The 16,560-nt window shown below is 37.6% G+C and overlaps 1 protein-coding gene across 1 annotated transcript; it reads right to left on the reverse strand.

The window, feature by feature from the left end:
* Positions 1–1,125: 1,125 nt before the first annotated feature.
* Positions 1,126–16,130, reverse strand: LOC139978546 (uncharacterized). Its single transcript, XM_071988843.1, has 13 exons — positions 15,942–16,130; positions 14,404–14,616; positions 13,968–14,111; positions 12,441–12,595; positions 11,728–11,821; positions 11,072–11,316; positions 9,088–9,177; positions 8,520–8,619; positions 7,668–7,944; positions 6,550–6,659; positions 5,181–5,285; positions 3,944–4,074; positions 1,126–2,963 (listed from the first exon to the last, which is right to left on the reverse strand). Exons 1-13 carry the CDS (start codon positions 15,972–15,974, stop codon positions 2,504–2,506), a joined length of 2,157 nt encoding a protein of 718 aa, XP_071844944.1. The 5' UTR covers positions 15,975–16,130; the 3' UTR covers positions 1,126–2,503.
* Between the last annotated feature and the right edge of the window lie 430 nt (positions 16,131–16,560).

Raw genomic sequence — 16,560 nt, forward strand, 5'->3', positions numbered from 1 at the left:
CAAATAAGCCATCTTTGGCAAATATTGGTAGCAGGCTTTAGGTCTCTTCAACTTTGTAAGAAAAAGCATCTTTCATAGTAATTATTATACCTCAGGAATGTAGAAGTCAAGCATTGTTTTTTCTAAGAGTTTGTCATGTTTAACCAAAAGTTTAAAATTTCATCATCTTTATATTCGAAAGATTGTTTATATTAATTGAATGCCAAATTACAGATAACAAAAAAAAAAAATTTAAAAATATGTGCACTGCCATTAACTTGAGTCATCAGGCTAAGTAGATGTGAAGGAAAATTGTGCAATTTTGTTGTATTCAATGTCACCGAGTGACTGGGCATTCCACATCTCGTTATCTGACAGTTCAGAAACAATTTCCAAGAATGAAACTCATAGTATTCACATTCTCAAAAGTAAAGTTAGTTAAACTACCATGAATGTAGTAGTCTTTCAATTTTGAAACTTTACTAATACATGTACAACTCAATCAATATTAAATGTGATTGTAATTTAATAGTAAAATATCAAACTATAATAAACTATTGACAATATTCACATCAAGTTGTTTGTTTATTATAATTTGTTTGTTTGTTTACATACTTCATGACTGCTGTCTTTAATTTGAGTAAATAAGATTCAAACCACTCTTGTCACTTGCCCCTTGACATATGACAAGTAATATATATATATATAGTTATATATTTAGTTATATATATATATATATATATAAGCCTTGCATACCTGTCTGTATTCTGTGTGTGTGTATTTGTCCCTTCTGTTACTGTAACTTGTCATTCAGCCTCTGTAAAAGATCCTGCTAGGATTGAAATGTCAGGCCCTCTTACTTTTACACAAGTAAAATACATCTATCCTGGGAGGCTTTAAACGATCACTTGACCTGCATGCTCAGTTGCAACCTAAATTTATCGACAATGTTTATAAGCCTGGTTACAGTTCTGAATTCACTCCAAATCAAGTCTGTTTACCTAGTTGCATTCCTAATGTGTGTATGTGTCTAGTTGTGTGGTGCTATACTCCTGGTATCTGTATGTCGGTATCAGTTGATATAGGTTCACATCCATAACAAAAGAAACAAGAAAACTTTGCAAAAATCAAACAGAACACATAAAGTATGATTTGACCCAAGAAAAATGAGAATATATTTATAACCAGTACCTACTTTGAAAGACTTCTACATTCAGGAAAACAAAAAGAATAACATTTGAAATTTCCTTAAAAAAAATGTCGGCATTCTTTTAACTTTAAAAAATACATGATCATTATTTATTCAGTGATTTTAGACATATATATCTCGATGTAACTAGATACGATAAGCTGGAATTAAAATATCTTTGTGTGTCTATCCATACACAGCTACAACTTTGGCTTCTATCGATGATATCCATATGATGACAAGAGAAAAGTAAACTAAATCCGTGAATATATAAACTATGTTTGGACAAAAATTTGAGTAAATGTATCCATAACTATATCAAGATGATTTGGTAGGACGGAATCTTGCAAAAAAAAAACAGGAATGAATGAAAATAATGTAAAAGAATGAAAGTTAAGACATGATTAAAAGTTTGGAATGTTAGTAAAATTTACTATTTGTGTCTATATCATCTCCGAGTCTTAATCATATCCTATTTGATAGCTCAAAAAAGTCATGTTTATTATTTTTTCTAAATGGAAGCTTGCTATATACAAGATGTAAACTTGATTTCATCTCTAATACTAGAAAGAACAAACTAACAAAGGTACTCAGATATGGACGGAAACTTAAATAAATACAACAGAGGAAAGAAACATGGTTTTCACAGAATGTCTTGCTCTGAGATAAGTTTACATGATAAATGTTAAAAAAAAAATTGGAAAATAATTCTAAATTTACATTTCCTGATATGACTGGACGGATTGAGAGATCGCAATATAAGTGCAGAAAACCTTGATCTTTATGCAAACAAATTTATCGTTATAATGATAATAATATAAAATTAGACATCACTGCCTTAATAGCTGCTATTAATTCTGTTTACTCTTAAACCAAACATTTCGGATGACTGGATATACTTATTGGACTCCTGCTTTTCTGAAGTGTTTCCATTTCTTTCAAAATCAAGCTGAATTCTTGTAATGAGAAGAAGTGCTCTTCTACCCTCTATGTGCAACAACTTCTTACCCTGTCACACTGTCTATGGACGCTACATACTATGCATCAGAAGGGATACCAAATTAAATATGCAATTTATAAGGAACATAGCTGGTTACCCTAACATCATCATATTCCATTTTTTTCTTAATCAGATACATGGAAAGTTACTTTTGCAATGTTCTGTATCATTGTTTGATATCTGACCAGAATCTTGATTTGGCCACAGATGGTCGAAACGAGTGGTTTTTTAGAAATATCATGGACTTAACTCCCCGGTTCTAATAAGTGAAATAAGCTAGGGGTGGGTACCACCATAAGTATGCTATACTTACTTAAAGTAAACATGATCCTCGCCTAATTTCCTCTTGAACTCAGAGATGACTGCGATCCCATTTTTGCCTTTTGCAAAGAAGAAACCGACCCGGTGCGATCCTCCGATCCACCAGCAGCCGTCTTATCGAGTGATGACGACGAGCCGAGAGGTTTCTTATCCACCGATTCCTCGGATAACTCTTTTCGCTTCAGATTCGAGATGGATCCCATGGGATCCTTTGATCCGCTGGGAGCCATCTTATTGAGTGATGACAACGATCCCAGAGTTTTCTTATCCACTGAGTCTGTGGACGATGCTTTCTTCTTCAGACTGGAAGTGGATCCCATCGTCTCCGACGAGGTCGATGGGTACACCTTGGACACGGTGGATCCGTCCATTACGGTGATCCCTTCGTCGGCCATATTCCAGGCGTCTCTGTCCCCAGCATGCTTGCTCACATAGTGGAAGATGTCCCTCAAGCCCTGCTCTTTCGCTCTCAACCTGTTCAAATAAAATACATCAAAGTCACAAGTTTAACAGGGTTTCATTGAGGCTTTTCACATGAGACACAAACTTATAAGTCAACCTTGCATTGATACAAGGGTACTTCCATGGTATCCAATGCAGTGTTGGTTATCTTATCTGAGTTGGTATTTGTCAAGGAAGACAAAGAAATGGATATATTAAAGGAATGTTTCTGCTGCTGCAGATGCAGGAAGACAAAGGAAAGAGAGAAACAGTTAATGAATAATTAATTATTAATTAATTATAATGAATTAAAATTAAATTAAAATTACATTTAAATTAAATTTAAAAAAATTAAATTAAAATTAAAATTATAATTAATTAATGAATATTAAATATACCCTAACACTAAGTTTAGTAACAGGCTCTTTTGCATTACCGTGATATGAACACCAACTGGTCAATTAACACAGTTCAGGTGATAAGACCACATACTAGCAGTTTAAAATCATAATGATCATCATAAAAGAGTTAGCTTTAGGAAGGGTCTGGATATCAATCATAATCTTACTCTGCCCCACTGATCAACTAGTTTGATTGTGTTCTGTGACTGCTGAAGGTCAAATAATTTTGCCGCATAACATTGTGAAAAAATCCAGAATTCTAAGACCAACATCACTGTGCATGTTCTTACGAGTAAAGTCACATGCATTTCAAAATCTTGGGAAAAGAGAAATTTCGGCAAAGACATTAGTAATACATTGAAGTCAATTATAAGGTTTCAAAGAAAGTTGAAAGGTTAACTTTCTGTGAAAGTTTTGACACTATTTGATAACAGGCTGATCGATATGTAGCTAATGTAAATATAAAATGACAAGTAATTTTTCACCTTTACGTACAGTGGCGTCTGCAACAAATGTTTCATTTTAAAAGACACAAAGGACTTGGAAAACTGGTGGGAGGGGGAAGGGGTGAGTGGGGAAGTTAGCAAAGAAAAGGAAACACAATCTGCTTACATAAGGACCTTCTCCTCCAACATACAATGGATGATTTTGCAGACAACTTTCTGGAGAGTAGCATCATCTGTCTTGACAAATCTCATCAGAGTATCTTTCAGGTTTTCCTTGGCTAACAGCTGGGTACAAGACTGGAATGAAAAAGTGGGAGGATGCCTGACATCAACATAGATTAGATTACAGAAGCACGTACTAAACTTAAAGGGTGTGAAGACGTGCAAAAAGAAACGTCTAATGCCGGTAATCTGACCTAGTTTTGAATGAGGTGTAACAGAAGTGTTAAACACCACCTCGATCCCAGAAAAAAACACACACAGCTTGCTACCGTCGGTAATTAGACACTAGTGTACAGTCAGTACATACAGCTGCGGTCAATACCCATAACACAGTATACAAACGATACAGCGATGGACATCTCAGGTCCGGCTAAAGATAACAAGGTATCATGTTTCATTACTGTCTGCATTTTGTAGCGACACGAAAAAAAACTTCACCTGCAAGCAACGGAAAGTTAACTTTTTCAGATGGTCGCACACGTTTTGGGGCGAGTCTTCAATGCCTTTATTCCTAACATGGTAGATGACCCACACTTTGGAGGGATAGTACCAGACTACAATCTACATAGCGAAACAGGGTTGCTGCTATATCATTATACATATCAATATGAGTTTGGGTTCCTGATATTGTTTTCGAAACCAGCCTGAGCAATACCACAAAATATTTTGACAGACAATCATAAACACATGCAATAAACATATTTTACAAGTGAAAACGGAAGAAACTTGATAATGAATCACATATAACAAAGATTTTGCTGACAAAAAATGAAAGTTAGTAAAAGTATCATTTTGCAGGCATCATAAAATGGAGTTGTACTTTGGTCTGAAGTGTTGTTTCTATCATTCTGTAAGTTGGTTAAAAAATAGCATGTCAGAAATAAGAAGCTGAGGTCTTATACATGTCTTATTGACACTGAGTAAGTAGTACGAAGGGGGAGGGCGGGGGGGGGGGAGTTGAATTTGGGTGTGGCTTGACAAATGATACATGGCAATATTAGTTTAGGGGGGAAACAACAATTTTGATATGTTGATTGGGCTTATCTCATATCACAACAACCCTTATAGTTAAGTATAGTTAATAATCATGCCACTAAATTGTAAACATTGGGTTTCTGTTGCTCGCTTAGTAACTGTTCAGTTACAATTATTGGCCAGGTTAGGAGGAAATTAATACTTACATCAGGGCTTTCTGCAAAATACAGAATAATTTTACCAGCCAGAAGATAGATGCTGGCATCGAGAGATAGTTTAGTAACATTCAGAAGATGCTCCAACAAATCTTCCTATTTAACATAGAAGAAAAAAAATATAACATAACAAATTTATTTCTTTCATTAGTATTTTTTTGCGCTTATGCCCTATGGGTTTCTGCAACGTAAGAAGAAGAAGAAGGATTTCATACATGATAGAAACATTTCAAAACATTCATCGGTTGGTGTACTGTGCAAATAAGACAAAGCATATTATAGACACCTAACTTTACCAAATAATCAAGACAATTGCGACCAAAGAAATTGAAACAAGGCTCACAAAATGCTCTTATAACATGAGACATGTCAGGTAGTCTATATAGAATGACTTCAACACCATGAGTACCACTACAAGCAGGATTTCCCTTGATAGGGTGCAAGAAGTAGTAGAATGACTTCAACACTATGGGTATCACTACAAGCAGGGTTTCCCATAATAGGAGTACAAGTAGTAGTAGAATGACTTCATCACCATGTGTACCACTACAAGCAGGTTTTCCCTTGATAGGAGTATAAGTAATAGTAAAATGACCTAGACACCATGGGTACCACTACAAGCAGGATTTCCCTTAATAGGAGTACAAGTAATAGTAGAATTACCTCAACACCATGAGTACCACTACAAGCAGGATTTCCCTTAATAGGAGTACAAGTAATAGTAAAATGACCTAGACACCATGCGTACCACTACAAGCAGGATTTCCCTTAATAGGAGTACAAGTAATAGTAGAATGACTTCAACACCATGGGTACCACTACAAGCAGGATTTCCCTTAATAGGAGTACAAGTAGTAGTAGAATGACTTCAACACCATGGGTACCACTACAAGCAGGATTTCCCTTAATAGGAGTACAAGTAATAGTAGAATGACTTCAACACCATGGGTACCACTACAAGCAGGATTTCCCTTAATAGGAGTACAAGTAATGGTAGAATGACCTCAACACCATGGGTACCACTACAAGCAGGATTTCCCTTAATAGGAGTACAAGTAATGGTAGAATGACCTCAACACCATGGGTACCACTACAAGCAGGATTTCCCTTAATAGGAGTACCAATACTTAAGCCTTGCACAAGTACCTGTTCTAGATTTCTACAATGCACCGAGTATGAGTACAGAGTGGTGAAGTGTAAGTATAACTACTGGCAGCTATGGTATGACAGGAGTTCCTACTATGGACTTATTACATGGATGTTGTCATCAGATGACCCTCCTCACATATCTAAGAGTAAACTCATTTGGGGCTTTTGAGGGCGATGTTAAACCTAATGGTTTTCTGTGAAATTTACTTACATGGTAAAGGATCACATCTGGACTCTCTATAGCGATAAGCTCCAGGGTCTGTAGAGACAAACGAAGTGTCTCCGGGTCTCCACTGCTGCACAGAGTCACCAGGGCAGAGGCTAAGGAAGGAAGAAAGAAAACAAAATAAATTACCCGAACGTGAGAAATACTATTTCACTATACAGGTAGGTAGGGAAAATGTCCATTTTTTTCATGAACTTATTGGCTGACAAACAATGCTTGAGGTATACCTGAGCAAATGCTTGTTAAAAAGCATATTTTTTTATGTCATATTAAGGATGTGACAAAAGAAGGACAAAAAAAAGAAGAAAAATCATATGACATGATCTATGGACTTTTAAGCAGATGAGATGCAATGGAGAAGAATGTAGTTAACTCTGTTTGTTTATTGGTTTGTGTCCTTTGTAAACAAACAAACATAGCAGATGAACCAGCAGTAGAGATTTGAAGGCTTAAAGGGTGTGAAGACTCGCGCAAAGAGAAACGTCTAATGCCGGTAATCTGACCTAGTTTCAAATGAGGTGTAACAGAAGTGTTAGACACCACCATCGATCCCAGAAAATACACACACAGCTTGCTACCGTCGGTAATTAGACACTAGTGTACCGTCAGTACATACAGCTGCGGTCAATACCCACAGCACAGTGTACATACGACACAGCCTAAAGATCATGTTTATCATGGTATCATGTTTCATTACTGTCTGCATTTTGTAGCGACAAGAGAAAAACTGCACTTGCAAGCTACGGAAAGTTAACTTTTTCACAGGGCGGCATGCAGTTTGGGGCGAGTCTTCAATGCCTTTAACTATGTTGTATGTTTGTTTGTTTCTGTCCTTTGTAAAAAAAAACCCAAAGCAGATGAACCAGCAGTAGAGATTTGAAGGCTTAAGAACACAATAAAATATGAACTATCATATATATATAAGTATTAAAATATATGTACACTGTATGAACATGATTGGCAAGTAAGAAGAAATGGGAAAAAAGGAATAAAATTGCAATGGGTAATGAACCCTCATGAATATTTTACGACTAGGGTTGACCGTAAAGTTAGAGATCAAAAATTTAAAATTACAAAATGGTTATTTCTATCATTCTGCTCACTTGGTGAGTTCATGGAGGCCATCTGAGACCTGATTTCTGGACTAAATGCCAAGTCCAGAAAGATGCCCGCGATGCACCTCTGTGTGACCTCGGAACCATTCTTGGCCGCGTGAGAGAGGTCTTCCAGACCCCTCTCTGCTGCCACCACTTGCTTATTCTCATCAGAGTCTGCCACGATGTAGGAGAGAGCTGTGGCCGCTTCCTGCACGAGTCGTTTGTTTTGCGAGTGGAGGATGGTGGAGAGGGTCGTGACCCCACCGGCCTCTACGAACTGATCCTGGATAGAGAATGAACACAGAGCACTTATTAGGTTAATGCATTACATGATGCAACTTTTGAATATATATTTCTGTTTTTTTTATGATGCAACATCATATGATGCAACTTTTGTATATAAATATTTTTTTTGTTTTTGTTTTTTGTACACTAACATTTTAAAATAATATTTTCTTATGACGTACATTTGATGTCCTGCTTATAAATATTTATATTTATACTGGAAATAAATTAATGAAAATGAAAAAAAAAATGGATGGAAATTTGTCTGTGTTTTGATGCTACAGCTCGCCTGCAAGATATTAACAGTTATCGCTATGTATTGGGTAACGTGTACATCTAACTTGTAACACGTTTTAATTTTGATGGAGAGAAGCGACATGTAGCACCTATCTGTATCAATATATTTTGCATTCAAAATGCATCATTTAAAATGAAGCGAGTTCATGTGTACTCCGTTATGAAAGACGTTTCTTGAAATGTTAATCCTTAGAGAAAGGAACAGAGTTGAAGACATGATTTTAATCATTCCCCGGGTAGGGTTGAAATATTTAGCAAGATAACGTCCAGTCTTACCTGAATTGCAGGCACGGTGAGAAGTTCTGCCATGGCTTCTGTTGCGTACTCTTGAGTTGACTCATCTCTCGATAGACCCAGAGAGATTAACACTTCTAACCTGTCGGCCGAAAAAAACAAGAAGAAAACGTGATAATTACAACAACAAAATATGAAAAAGTATCATCAGAATAAGGTGTTTCCCACTTATAGAGTTCAAACTGTTGCAGTTTTCATTTCATGGGGTCTTATAATGTCAGAGGCATTACAAGCACACAACATGTCAGTGGTCAAGGGACTTCCTAGGTCACAGAACACACCACAATTCAAGCAACTATGACCATGAACACTTCACAACCAGTGCAGAACAAATGCATTTTCTTTCTGATACAAATCAATGACAGCACATTTGCTAAATACTGCATCTTTGCACACACGTACATATTTTGTCTTGCTGCTTATTCAACCCACAGATTTCATGGCTAGGGGCATGACTTGTTACTGAGCAAATGAGGTATGTTTTGACCCTGACAAATCCTAAATATCGATAGGTTGGAGAATAAAAAATATAATAAAAATAAAAACTCACCCTCCCTCTGCAACAATCCTGAATTTGCTGTCATCTCCTGTTGTTGACAATGTGGCCAGTTCAAATGCTGCTGTTCTCTGTTCTTTAACTCTAAAACAAAAAATGAACATAATTTAATCATGTCCAATTAACATTTGTTTGCCTTCATATATAGGGAGATGAAATATCAAAACTTTCCAATCATTCAGGACATTGAGCTGTTCCTCAATAAAATGAAGACAAGATGTAGTGCTATTGAACCGAGATGATGAGAGGATCATGTACAATAGATGACAGGCTTGTAGTATGAGTAAAACCTACAGAAGAATGAGTTCAATTAGAGTTCCCTTGGTCTGAGTACAAATATGATTACAAGGCTCTAAGCAAGAGTATATTAGATCCTCCTGCAAGCAGGAACTCGCGAAGAAGCCTCATTGGCTTATCAAAGCCGCTAGCTGACCGAAGTCAGTCTCTTACATTCATATTTAACGTCCATGATTATGAATTGTCAATTGTCAACAACTCTGTAACTGGAAAACATACATTAATCTGGGCGTGACTCAAACCGGGGACCTTATGATTGAAAGGCACCGGCGTTAACCACTGAGCTAACACTCCAGTACATGTATTCTTACACTATTATCTGTGCTGGATTTCCAAAGAGTACAAGTATAGATAACTATGTTAGAATACAAGCACAGACTCCCTATAAGTCTGATAGATGCAAGCACATATAGCACAATACAAGCACAGACTCCCTATAAGTCTGATAGATGAGAGTGCAACCATTGTGTGGAGACAGGGGAGTGAGTAGTAGCACAGTAAACAATTAAAACAATTTCCACGAATGTTGAGCATATAGAGAATATGATGTTATTGTGAATGAGTGTGTTTGTCTTCATTAGGTTTTTGTTCTGCTGTGAAGATTTAAAGTCTCACTATGAACAAAACAGGACTTCCATCTGCTTATATCTTGATATAGTTGTTTGAAATTCTGAATGTGTGCATGACAAATCACATCCTTTAATGCAACAATGTTACACCCACACGTATATTCAAATTATTGCAATAGCTGAAAGCAAAATTAGCAAATGGTAATGGCTATGTCGAGACTAACACATTATGTTTAAGGAAACATAAAGCCACTCTAAGAGTAATAATACTGAATCATATCGCAATATTTTAATAATCAGCAGTTATTTTTACGACGCTTAAGCGACCACAGATGTGGGAGAAACCCACAAGGGCTTATGGATTACAACTTACACATCTGGTGGCTTCCAATTCGATATTTTAACTCAAATTTGGAATCTTTTCAATTTAGAATGTCATTTCAGATGGGAAACCGTAGATTGCTCTACGGATGAAAAACCCACCTTACTATGACCCGGCCATGGAATCGAACCAGGAACCTCCCGATTGCGAAGCCTCATTGCCTCAAATGCCACCGCCTTTATCCACTTGGCCACAGCACCGGTATTCAAATATTGATAGGATGTTACATATAACTACAAGCTCCCTCCTTTTGACTCAAATCTTTGTTACAATATTGTCATTCTTTAGCAATTGGATGTTATATTTGTTTAGCTGACCTTCATCCAGACTACTACTTCTCTGTTCAATAAATATCAGTCCATTTCAATAATAGTCAATATAACCATATCAGATTCCATATGTTCATCGGTCCATTGAATAAATCCTGCGTTGCAACAGATTCCAGAAACCTTGGATGGGGTAAAATGAGAAGTAGAGAGGCAGACGGAACTGAGCAAGGACTTTGATAAAATGGCGGCTACCAAGAGCTCTGAATACCTTAGAGTGAGAGTGTAGTGGGTAGACAGGGAAGTGAAAAATTACCACAACACAAGATATCAAGTTTTATATCAAATTCACTACTGAAGACAAAACACAACTTAAAAAGGTCTGCTAGGTGAACTATTTGTTTATATCATTCAGTAGAACGTTCTGTCTGCTTGAATCTGGCTTCAATCAAGTGCGTACTCACCTGCTCGATCGAGCGGCCTGGATTACCTTCTCTACATCCCGTGTGATGACCAGGTACTTCTCCAGGTAATCCCCCACGAGGAAGCCAAAGTTTTTCAGGAGGGTCAGAGCAGTTGTGCAGACACCGAATAGGTAGATGGCATGAATCACGAAGAAGACCATGGAGTAGATGTGGCCAACATACTGAGATGAACAACTATTGGTGGTGGAACTCGCTGTATCTGGATTGTCAACGCAATCGAATTGCTGAACACGAATAAAAAAGAAAATCATCACAACATATCGTTATCATTTGAGACTGGGGTTAAGTCTCAAGTTATGGCTGGGTGGCTCAGTTTGTAGAGTGCTTGTGTCCTATCATACTGAGTTCACTAAGGTCAGAGTTTCTCAGTTATCAAGCTTCCTGGCACTGCAACTGACAATACCTACTCCCCCAACCTCTCCATCCCACTCCCACTCATCTCACACACACACCATCTGACTTGAGAGTATGCAGGGAAAAGGAACAATTTCATAAAAGTTATGCATACTACCAACATAAATTAACAGGGAAAGAAAATCATATATATATTTTTTTTGGGGGGGAAGTGGGGGGTGGGGAATTATCCAACTCACTCACTACTACTCCATTTATCAGATTTAAATAGGCCTACTTACAAAGATGGAGAGAAATGACAGAACAGTAAGAGCTACCGTTGCACCCCAGTTCAACAGCAACAACACAGCAAAGATGATCATGAATCGTCTCGGCCTACAAGAGAGAGAGAATCAAAGATGTGTCACGTTTATTTCTGAAATGATGGTTTCAATTCTGATTTGTACTTCTACTTTCCTAAATGTTGTAAAAAAGTTTTAAACTAAGTTTTTACAACTAAAACTGAATTGTCAACATGTAAAATATTGTTTTAAACAGTATCATGGAAGCTTGACAGTGTGGCCTGATAGCAAAGTAACTTACACATGGCTAGGAAATAGACCTCAAACTATCAAGAATATTGCTGGTGAGACTACAAGCGAAACAGTAAACATGATATATAGAGGCAGCAGTTTTACTACTAGAGCAAAGTCATTTCTAATTGCCAAAGGTTAGGATGAACTGAGAAAGAATAACTGACATTATGACACGTATCCTTTTCATTTCACACATGCGCAGCATGATCGCTATTTAATGCATCGCATTTAATTCAAGATATTACTCACAATTATTTCTGCAGCTCATTACCTGTTTACAACTTTGCTTTCAAATTTTATCTTTTAAGAAAGGTAAAGCCTACTGAATGTTTCAGCGCTTGTATATATACCTGAAATCAAGTAATATGGAAGACTCTAAACGACTTCTTTTGTTCCCTAATCAAAATAAATTCACTCACCAAAGACTTGAAGTACCGACGAATCCCCCTCTGTGCGTGTAAGTCGGACATCTCAGCACCGCATAGAGCGTGACGATAAAATTCCAGATGCCAGCGTACCAGTAAGTGGTGAAGAAGGCGAACAGTACAAAGAGCCAGCTGACATATAAAGAACCCTGTAATGAAGAACAAGCCAGGAGATAACTGAAAACAAAAGGTGGTCAATAAAGTGCCCACTTTCAGCATGGTTCAAATTGCTAGATGTTCTCAAAATAACTTACCACAGTGTTAATATCCTCTGATTCATTCTTAGAAATTAGAGAGTGTACAATTACACAAGTTAACACCACAGAAAAACAAAAATCTTTGAGTGTGGCAGGAAAAAAAGCTTGTTTAAAGACATTGAAGAATCACCCCAAACCATGTGCCGCCATCTGAAAAGTTAACTTTCCGTTGCTTGCAAGTCAAGTTATTTTTGTGTCGCTACAAAGTGCAGACAGTAATGAAACGTGATACCTTGTTATCTTTTATCTAGACCTGAGATGTCTATCGCTGCTTTGTACACTGTGTTGTGGGTATTGACCATAGCTGCATGTATTGATTGTGCACTAGTGTCTAATTTAGCAAGATGTGTGTGAATTATCTGGGATCGATGGTGATGTCTAGCACTTCTGTTACACCTCATTTGAAACTAGGTCAGATTTCCGGCATGAGACGTTTCTTTGTGCGCGAGTCTTCAATGCCTTTAAGTTTCAACACTAGAGACTTTTATTTGACTTTCTAAGTTTCTAGTATATTTGGTGGTTATAGTTATGACCCTTAAGGTATGCTGTATTGGCCCCAAATATGCTAGATATTCAAACATGGTCACCTTTGGTCAAAATTCTTGAACCCTTTTTCATACCACCTTCCAGGAAATTTTACTCACTTAGACATTCAGTCATGTTGTGTGTTCCTTAAAAATTGTCTGAGAACAATTTGGAGAGTAAAGCCCTCCAGGAAAGTACTTTTTGTAAACTTCTAGCAATTATAGCGTGCTATAATTTTGGGGCTCATACTGACTACCTTTAAATGGCGTGTAACTTATACACCTTTACCTGCGGATCCCTTTGATATCTGAGTCAAGCTCCCCCTTCTTAATTGCTATAAGACCTCATGAAGTGTATCTTCTTGAAGAGGTGCAATCGACTAGTAATTGGCATGCAAAATTTCGATAACAATATTTACATCAGACCAGATTTATATTTGAAATTAGAGAAGATTAAGGTATATCTCCAATGAATTTCAAAGCATTGTAGGAGGAAGGTTGAGTGCTGATACTGATGGGGTACTAACAGAATATTCATTAGGTATAAAGCTATTTTTGATTGTAACACTAATGCACCAATGACAAAGCCTTTGGTCTGATGTACAATTTACCTGACCAGAGGCATAATATAATTGCAAACACCACAGGTTTGCTCTGATAAGAAAGACATCTGTCAAGTTAGATGACTGTTTGCAACTCGTTTCACTAAATGGGTCATGCTGTGTTTGATCTTATCTAACCTTGAAATCTCTGAGGATAGTTTCCCTCCATTTTAAGAGCATCACTTCCTTCAAGAGAGCTTTGGTGATCTCTTCACTGTGTCCTGCCCCACCAGCGTCAGGGTCTTGCCTGCCGTCGAGAACGTCCTCTAACTTTACGAAAGACTGTATTGAGAAAGAACAGGAATTAAGTTGAGCGTCAGAATGTTTCTTTATACGTCTGATAATGGTCCTGATGTCCATTTATTTACAATTTACAATTGAGAACTGTGATCATTTCAATGAACACTAGAGAACATGATGTAAGAAGAGTACAGGCATATTAACAAAATGTGTGATTTGAATACAAAAAGAAATTTGAAGTCAATATCTGAACATGGTAAGAGCTTTGGGTTCAGGACACATGTAGATAATGGCCAAATTATGAAATGGAATAAATTTAAAGTAGTTAATTCACCTCAGAACGCTTTGACATGGGAATCATTTTAACGATGCACCGGTCACCAATTCTGTAGTCATCCAGAGTATATGAATCTCTCAGAAATTGACCTTTGAACCTCAAGCGGAACTGATGGTTTTCCCGTCCCATGTCATACAGCAAGTGTAGTAGCTTAGCCCTTACACGGGCCAAAGTTTCTGTTTGGGTGCATTGCACTATAAAGGTGTGCACCTAACGAGGAGAATAAAAGAACATAGGAATCTCGTAGACAAAAGCATGTAGTTACAGTTAAAACAAATTTAGTAAAAGGTCTAGCCTGGGCTAGCTCTAAACTAAAAGTAGCACTGTTCCACGCATAAGCGTTGTGGTCAAGTGGTTAAGGCAGTGGACTTGTGATCTAAGGATTACAGGTTCGAACCCTGGCCAGATCACTGCGTTGTGTCCTTTGGCAAGGCGCTTTATCTCCATTGCCTCTCTTCACCCAGGTGTATAAATGGGGACCTGCGAGGTAACTTGTAAAATATAGTTGCGTGCGCCGGTTTGTGGCTGCACCCTATGGGAAGTCCCCCGGGGACACATGGTTGTGGTGCACTGTGGTGCCCCAGGAGAGATTGGTTGAATTGTGCACACTTTGGTGTGTCAAGTTACCAATGACCAGGGTTGTAATTTTGTAAGGTGCCATTGAATGTTTGTTTACGTGCAATAATGAGCACCATATAAGTGTTATAATTATTATTATATTATTATTTATCATTTTCATCCGTTTATTGTAACTGAGCCACCAAACTCCCACCGGAGATTTTTTTTTTTAAATCATTATTTGTCGAACTTACCATTAAATGTTTTTTTTTTGGTTTTAAAATCATTAGAACACATTTATCCAACGTAAAATATGAGTAACTTAGCAAACTGCCTGAATATCCTGAACGAAAATTGCAGTTTCATACTTTGAATGTATCTGTTAAAACTAAATCAGTTAAAGTGTATCCATTCCAAAGTGGCTATTCTTACGACTAGTTGTAAGAATAATTTCCGACTACGCAGTTGCTATTTTCATGACCAGGAGTACTATTTTTACGACGAGGAGTAACAATAATTTGCGGTTAGGGTTAGGGTAAGGGTTAGGATTGAGGTTTAGGGTTAGGTTTAGGGTTAGGGTTACCCCTACTACATGCGCAGTTGCTTTATTTACTTTACTGCACTTGAATTTGCCTTTGTCGTAAGAATAGTTTATAAATAATTGTTACGACTCGTCGTAAGAATAGCCACGGCCTATACATTCTGCAACGGCTCCTTACCAAATCCGTCATGGTCTTCTTCTTACACCAAGGCTGACCAGACAGAGGGGGTTTTGTGAATGATGAAACAAGGATCAATATTTGTTGTAGCGAGATCAAACGTTAGGCTGAACGTTGGTCTTTACGGTATACATAGTCTACAGCAGTCCTACCATTAAGTGCCATGGGTCCTAGCCTAGGCCTACTCACTCCACAGCAATAGCACTAAGTTACTAACGTTCGGTAAAGCCTACATTTGTTTATTGTTGGAGGTCTTACCACAAATGCACTGCTTTCAATATACAACAACATTTTTAATATTGTTGTGTGCACATCTTCGCAATTTCTTGTCAACCAGATCAAGCTGACGGATTTGAAATGGTTCTTCAATGTCAATTTCGCGGAGTTATTGTACACTATCCACGAACGCTTTCATGAGCCTATGCTATGGTTGTAGTGTTTACATACGCTTACGCGTCTGCATGACGTAATGATAGTCCAGGTAACGTTGACGTCACTGAATTCTGCGTTTTAACAACCTACACTGTACGTACCGTCTATCCTTTGCTGCGAGTAGTCTGGGCTGGGCCTTATACTGACCCCTGAAAGTTTCCCCAATCATGCTTAATTCAGAGTGTAATGCTTCAATTAGATTTTAACTTTTGTTCAGACTTCAACACAAGGAGTCTATATTAACACATTGCATAAATGTCCGGGAACACTGGGCCGCGGCCCAAACACCATTTTCGTTATGGGGTGGGGGTTGGGAGGGGTTAAGATGCTATATACTTGGTTCTGTGTGAGATTTCTATGAGGATGGCTTACCCTCTCCTTTGGAGTTTTTGTACATATGGAGGGTGCCTGGATGTAAAACGGTGCTTTTCTTGACAACTTTCGT

The sequence above is a fragment of the Apostichopus japonicus genome, chromosome 13 (assembly GCF_037975245.1).
Source record: "Apostichopus japonicus isolate 1M-3 chromosome 13, ASM3797524v1, whole genome shotgun sequence".
NCBI lineage: Eukaryota > Metazoa > Echinodermata > Holothuroidea > Aspidochirotida > Stichopodidae > Apostichopus > Apostichopus japonicus.

Excerpts from the sequence above, each read along its gene's own strand:
- LOC139978546 (XM_071988843.1), bottom strand. The coding sequence starts at position 15,974 with ATGTTGTTGTATATTGAAAGCAGTGCATTTGTG. Across the intron at positions 11,317-11,727 it reads TGTCATTTCTCTCCATCTTT|CAATTCGATTGCGTTGACAA; the intron begins GTAAGTAGGCCT and ends ATTCGTGTTCAG. Across the intron at positions 9,178-11,071 it reads CAGGCCGCTCGATCGAGCAG|AGTTAAAGAACAGAGAACAG; the intron begins GTGAGTACGCAC and ends TTTTTGTTTTAG.